Raw genomic sequence first — 7,598 nt, forward strand, 5'->3', positions numbered from 1 at the left:
TAATTAACCATTCAGCGGCAAATTTCTGAACCATTCAGACATCTGCTCACGAAACAAACAGTCTGAACCATTAAGTGCTGAACCAGTGAGAGGTCTGAATAATTAAGAGTCTCATTAAGAGGTAAACAAACAACCCCTAACTTGGTTATTTATATTCTGATTTAAAGTCGTGATAATTTATTTCGTATTAGTAGCTAGTAAAACTTCTTCAATAGAACTAGGGATGCTTAAGGCCTAGAGTGAAACAGGTTTTGAATTTTAATCTCATACCTGATTATAAAATCATCTCTTAATACCTGTTGGGTATCAATCAATCACTCCCTATCGGGTTTCGTTGGTATACACAGGTATACCCTTTTGTGGTTTTATGTGAATAAAAGTTAGTATGTCCATTACACAACCATATCTTAAACCTATCTAAAAAACTCACTTAAATATTCAACTACACTTCAAACTCCATAACACAAGAATACTGTTCTTCCCACACCCAGGTCCATAAACAACAATAACAAAGTTAAATAATTATCTGACAAACAAAACTACAATAAATAGAAAACAAAAACACCATAAGTATAAAAGAAAAAACAGTCAATTACAGCAGTTTAATATATAGGAGCAATGGTACCAGCATGAGTCTGGGGACTACTGTCATTCATTTCCGCCATTAGCCGCCTCCCTACCGGCAGAGTTGCTCGACCGCCGCCACAATCTGTGGCGGCTGAACCACGGTCCACTCCTCTAGAGTCCCTGCATACGGGGTCGGCACGTCCTGTGACGACAGACACATAATTGGTGCATCCAAATAATCATGAAAGTTTTCAGTAATGGCTGCAGTCAAACTCGCACCAATTCCACCAGTTCTCATGCATTCCTCAACAATAAGCACACGGTGAGTCTTCTTAATCGAGTTCCCAATCGTATACAAATCAAACGGTTTCAAAGACCTGATATCAATAACTTCCGGGTCATACCCCTTGTTGACCAAAGTCTTAGCAGCCTGCATTACATGATACCTCATGCGAGAATACGTCAAAATCGTAACATGCTCACCAGGCCTCACCATTTCAGCTTCCTCTAGATTCAAAACATATTCTTCATCCGGAATTCTCTCTTTAAGATTATAAAGTAAAACATGTTCAAAAAGAATTACGGGATTATCGCTTCGAATAGCCGCTTTCATTAACCCTTTCGCGTTATACGGGGTTGAACACGCTACCATTTGAATCCCGGGAATGGATTGGAAATACGACTCGAGACGTTGCGAATGCTCCGCCCCGAGCTGCCGCCCGACACCGCCTGGGCCTCGAATAACAACCGGGATTTTGAACTGACCGCCGGATGTGTAATGCAGCATACCGCAGTTGTTGGAGATTTGATTGAAAGCTAATAAGAGGAAACCCATGTTCATTCCCTCGATGATTGGTCGTAAACCCGTCATGGCAGCGCCGATTCCCATTCCGGTAAACGAGTTTTCGGCAATCGGGGTATCGAGGACCCTTAGGTCACCGTATTTTTCCGCAAGTCCTTTCGTGACTTTGTATGAACCACCATAATGACCCACGTCTTCTCCCATGACACATACGCGCGCATCTCTCTCCATTTCTTCTTCCAAACCTTCGCGTAGAGCTTCGAAGAGTAATAATTCGTGGCTATAGAACACACATTACCATTGTCATCATCATTATAACAAACGAAAGCAATCGAGTAACAAATTATAATAGGGTTGCAAGCGAACCAAATGTTTAGTGAACAGTTTGTGAATCGTTCGGTGGGAAGTTCGTTTGTGTTCGTTCGTTTATTAAACAAACATATACGAACAAGAAATTTCGTTCGTTTAGTTAAATGAACGAACATGAACAGAAGCCGCGCTCAATCATTTATGTTCGGGAACGTTCGCTAACGTGTTCTTTTATGTTCGATAGTTCACTAGTGTTTTTTAGTTTTTGTATTTTATTTAAATGCTTTAAAATTCGACAGATAAAATATTTAATAAGTATTAGTGAATTATATATTATGTAAATAAACGCTTGTTTGTGTTCATTGGTTTCCATTTGTGTTCATGGACATTAGTTTGTGTTCATTTGTGTACAGGAACGTTCGTTTGTGTTCGTTGCCTAAACAAACGAACACAAACAAACACGAACACGTTCATTTCCTTAACAAACGAACACAAACATGAAATCTCGTTACGAAAACACATGTATTTCTTTAACAAACGAACACGAACAAGGTCATTTGCAGCCCTAAATTATAGCAAGCAAAGGAATATCATATGCATATGAGATGAGATATCATTACCCTGGCTTCGATGCAGTTGATGCTGCTGGAGTATCAGCCTTTGTCTGCGACACATACATAAAACAATAGTTGATCGGATGAATTATATATAGACCTGCAGAAACAGAGATTTAGAGAGCTACTAACCGCCACAGCGTTTGTAACCAACTGGTCAGCTCTGCCGCTTATCTGGTTCGAACCACCGTCCATCTTGGCACCACCAGATCTCATCACAACACAACTCGCTTTCCTCCCTGCAAACCAAGCCATAAACTATAGAAATCAGATAATATTAACTGTAATTAACTGAACGTTATCGAGATTAACCATAAACTATACAAATTCGAGATAATTAACCATAGTTCACCGAACGTAATAGAGATTAACCATAAACTATACCAATTGAAACAACTTTCATCCAAATTTCTGATCCAGTTTAGAACTTTCAAGCTTGGTTTAAAAAAGCGGGAAGCGCACAAAAGCGATGAGGTCTAAAACCGATTTTTTAAAAGCGAAGCGCAAAAGCGGTGGGCTTTCCGTATGCAAAGCGCAAAGTGATTATATAATTTATTTTATATATCCTATAAGTGCTTAGCATCCAATACCTATGATTTAGCTATAATTAAGCTCTATATATGTTTTAAAATGAAAAAAAAAACATAAATGTACAGCCTAAAAAGCCTGTTGTACAACACTCAGCAGCACAGAAACACACCATGTACATAAGGCGCGCGCCTCACCTGCGCCTCAGGTCAATTTTTAGGCTAAAAAGCGCGCCTCACCTGCGTCTTTTGTATATCATGCGCCTTGTGTCACTTAAGGCGATTTGGTTGGCGCCTTGGGTCGCCTCGCGCTTAAGGCACGCTTTTTTAAACCAAGCTTTCAAGTTTTGGAATTCTATTCGAATCTTCGCTACTTTATAACTTTTGGTACTAATTAGATGATACTAAATGTTATATAATAGCTTTTGTCTATTTTATTTGAAGAATAGTATTATTCTAACACATAATATATTTTTTTATTTTTCATTCAAGTGCGTGTTTTTGTTTCAGGCCCTCGCTTCTTTGCGCCTTGGCCTATGCGCCTAGCGCCTTTGATAACTACGATACAAACCAGAGATAATGAACTGTAATTCGCCGAGTGTTATCGAGATTAACCATAAACTATACAAGCTAGAGATAATATACTATAGTTCACCGAATGTTATCGAGAGTAACCATAAACTATACAAATCAGATAAAATTAACTGTAAATCACCGAATGTTATACAGATTAACCATAAACTATACAAATCAGATAAAATTAACTGTAATTCTCCAAATGTTATCGAGATTAACCATAAACTACAAAAATTAGAGATAATTAACTGCAATTCACCAAATGTTATCAAAAGTAACCAGATCAAACCTCAATTTCTGAACCAAAACCCTAACAGAAATCAAAATCTAAACAGGAAAACATGTCACATATCAAAGCGAATTATATGAAACAGAAACAATATAAATATAATTAAGGCACTTACAAATAGTAATATCAAACAATTAGCACAGAAACAACAGAAAATGTTATTACAAATCTCAAAAAGCATGCAGCAATGAAATCAAAACAATTGAGATACAGTTTAACAAACCTGTAACCGATCTGAGAGAACTGAGCTGGAATTTCTTCGTATCAAGTGACGTTGCAGCTCCGACTCCTTGAAAAATCGAAGCCATTGTCTTGCAGATTTGAAGAAAATTTGCAAGAGAAAACAACAGATAATCAAAATTCAAATACAAAATGAACACACACTACTACACTTTATAGTGTGTGTAAATCGATGAAGGTATTGATTGTGTGGGTCGATGGTATTTTAGTGGCGAGTTGCAGGAGAATTGGGGCTTTGGTTGTAACGCCTGTTCGGCTACAGCGGTAGTGCATGGTAAGATCTGTGTTGACCAATGTGTATGCGACACGTGTTACTGGATTACACTTGGTTGATGGATTATTTGTCTACGTGGATGAATTTGAGTGGTTGATGTGTTTAGCTCTCTGTCTTGAACAATCGGTGCCGTTGGTGTAGTTGTGGTATAGGGTTCGGTGTTGGTCACCAAATTTGGTTTGATTTTTGTTTCGTCGACTTTAGAGTAATTTCTTTTTTTTTAATAAGTTAATAAACCAAACTAATTTATATACAATAAAAGTTAGGGAAAAAATCAAATAGAAAGTTAATTTTCGCTAGAAAGGATAGGAAGCCATAAGATTATGACATGTGCCAAATTTTAAAATAAAGAGAAAGGGTATTTTAGTCAATCCAACTCCTTCTTCTTCCTTTTTCAAAACCCAGTAAATTCAAAAACCCACCATTTTCAAAACCCACCATCTTCAACTATTTCTTCACTTTCTATCTCAATAATCACTACATTATAGTGCGATTTTCATCACCAATCAATGATTTCAGAACCTGATCAACGTGTTCTTCAGCTTTTTTTTGAAGAAAACCCAGTTTAATTTCATAAAAAAATCTCGTTTTTTCCGGTGATTTTGGAGATAATCACTCGATTCGAGCGTTGATAAGTGTTTCTATCATTCAATTTTTGTCAATTGATGAAGAAATCGACTTCGATCCATGTAAGAAATTCTTTAATTTCATTTTCATGATCTGGGTTTTTAATTTAGTCATTGCGTTTTACGATCTTTGCGGGGGATCCGGGGGCGGCAGCCCCCGGTAGCGGGGTCCCAGGGGCGGCAGCCCCTGGCGGGGTCCAAGGGGCAGAGCCCCTGGCTGGGGTTGAGCTGCCATGTCAGCTCGGAAAAAAAAATTTCGATTAAATTGCTGTACTAAAAACGCAGCAGAAAAATTAATTTTCCATAAATTGGCTCATTTAGGTAAAACACATTTTTTAAGTGTTTTCAGTCCATTCCGTTTTAGAATGGCTCATTTGGCTCATTTAGGATTATGACATGTGCCAAATTTTAAAATAAAGAGAAAGAGTATTTTAGTCAATCCAACCCCTTCTTCTTCCTTTTTCAAAACCCAGTAAATTCAAAAACCACCATTTTCAAAACCCACCATCTTCAACTATTTCTTCACTTTCTATCTCAATAATCACTACATTATAGTGCGATTTTCATCACCAATCAATGATTTCAGAACCCAATCAACGTGTTCTTCAGCTTCTTTTTGAAGAAAACCCAGTTTAATTTCATAAAAAAATCTCGTTTTTTCCGGTGATTTTGGAGATAATCACTCGATTCGTTCGATTCGAGCGTTGATAAGTGTTTCTATCATTCAATTTTTGTCAATTGATGAAGAAATCGGCTTCGATCCATGTAAGAAATTCTTTAATTTCATTTTCATGATCTGGGTTTTTGATTTAGTCATTGCGTTTTACGATCTTTGCGGGGGGTCCGGGGGCGGCAGCCCCCGGTAGCGGGGTCCCAGGGGCGGCAGCCCTTGGCGGGGTCCAAGGGGCAGAGCCCTGGCTGGGGTTGAGCTGCCATGTCAGCTCGGAAAAAAATTTTTCGATTAAATTGCTGTACTAAAAACGCAGCAGAAAAATTAATTTTCCATAAATTGGCTCATTTAGGTAAAACACATTTTTTAGGTGTTTTCAGTCCATTCCGTTTTAGAATGGCTCATTTGGCTCATTTAGGATTATGACATGTGCCAAATTTTAAAATAAAGAGAAAGGGTATTTTAGTCAATCCAACCCCTTCTTCTTCCTTTTTCAAAACCCAGTAAATTCAAAAACCCACCATTTTCAAAACCCACCATCTTCAACTATTTCTTCACTTTCTATCTCAATAATCACTACATTATAGTGCGATTTTCATCACCAATCAATGATTTCAGAACCCGATCAACGTGTTCTTCAACTTCTTTTTGAAGAAAACCCAGTTTAATTTCATAAAAAAATCTCGTTTTTTCCGGTGATTTTGGAGATAATCACTCGATTCGTTCGATTCGAGCATTGATAAGTGTTTCTATCATTCAATTTTTGTCAATTGATGAAGAAATCGGCTTCGATCCATGTAAGAAATTCTTTAATTTCATTTTCATGATCTGGGTTTTTGATTTAGTCATTGCGTTTTACGATCTTTGCGGGGGGTCCGGGGGCGGCAGCCCCCGGTAGCGGGGTCCCAGGGGCGGCAGCCCCTGGCGGGGTCCAAGGGGCAGAGCCCTGGCTGGGGTTGAGCTGCCATGTCAGCTCGGAAAAAAAATTTTCGATTAAATTGCTGTACTAAAAACGCATCAGAAAAATTAATTTTCCATAAATTGGCTCATTTAGGTAAAACACATTTTTTAGGTGTTTTCAGTCCATTGCGTTTTAGAATGAGTCATTTTTAAGTGTTTTCTGGCCATTGCGTTTTACATATAAGACATTTCTTTGTGTTTTTTGTGCATTGCGTCTTAGGTAAAACACTTTTTATGTGTTTTCAATCCATTGCGTTTTATAAAACAGACATTTTAAGTGTATTCTGGCCATTGCGTTTTACAAATAAGTCATTTCTTTGTGTTTTTGGTGCATTGCGTTTTAGGTAAAACACATTTTTATGTGTTTTCTGGCCATTGCGTTTTACAAATAAGACATTTCTGTGTGTTTTCTGGCCATTGCGTTTTACAAATAAGTCATTTATTTGTGTTTTTTGTGCATTGCGTTTTAGGTAAAACACATTTTTATGTGTTTTCTGGCCATTGCGTTTTACAAATAAGACATTTCTGTGTGTTTTCTGGCCATTGCGTTTTACAAATAAGACATTTTTTTGTGTTTTTGGTGCATTGCGTTTTAGGTAAAACACATTTTTATGTGTTTTCTGGCCATTGCGTTTTACAAATAAGACATTTCTATGTGTTTTCTGGCCATTGCGTTTTACAAATAAGTCATTTCTTTGTGTTTTTGGTGCATTGCGTTTTAGAAAAATGTCATTTTTTAGGTTTTTTTTTCATTGCGTTTTACGTAGCTGGTGGTTTTTCTATTGCGTTTTACGCAACTGGGTTTTAAATTTTTTTTTTAAATATAGCAATAGTATACTCGTTTTAAAGATAAAAAACGCTCGTTTTTTTGTGCATTTTTTATAAAAAAATAATGTCGTATGAAAGAGTTATTAACGTTTAAAAGATGGGGGGGAATTGGAGGAGAGAGAAACTATTGGCTTGGATTGACTAGAATGCCCTTGAACAAACTCACGCGCCTCTTTTCTTCCTTTCAATTTCCCTGATTTAATCTTAGCCCTTGATTAACTTAATGGATGGTCAAGATCACTTCCTATCCTTCCTAGCCAAATAAACTTCCTATTGTATCTCCACCCATAAAAGTTATTAAGATGTGGTATACCCA

The 7,598-nt window shown here is 37.3% G+C and overlaps 1 protein-coding gene across 1 annotated transcript; it reads right to left on the reverse strand.

The window, feature by feature from the left end:
- Positions 1–418: 418 nt before the first annotated feature.
- Positions 419–4,215, reverse strand: LOC110918400 (pyruvate dehydrogenase E1 component subunit beta-3, chloroplastic). The gene is made up of 4 exons (XM_022162729.2): positions 3,908–4,215; positions 2,425–2,531; positions 2,299–2,342; positions 419–1,649 (listed from the first exon to the last, which is right to left on the reverse strand). Exons 1-4 carry the CDS (start codon positions 3,990–3,992, stop codon positions 677–679), a joined length of 1,209 nt encoding a protein of 402 aa, XP_022018421.1. The 5' UTR covers positions 3,993–4,215; the 3' UTR covers positions 419–676.
- Positions 4,216–7,598: the final 3,383 nt, after the last annotated feature.

The sequence above is a fragment of the Helianthus annuus genome, chromosome 16, assembly GCF_002127325.2.
Source record: "Helianthus annuus cultivar XRQ/B chromosome 16, HanXRQr2.0-SUNRISE, whole genome shotgun sequence".
NCBI lineage: Eukaryota > Viridiplantae > Streptophyta > Magnoliopsida > Asterales > Asteraceae > Helianthus > Helianthus annuus.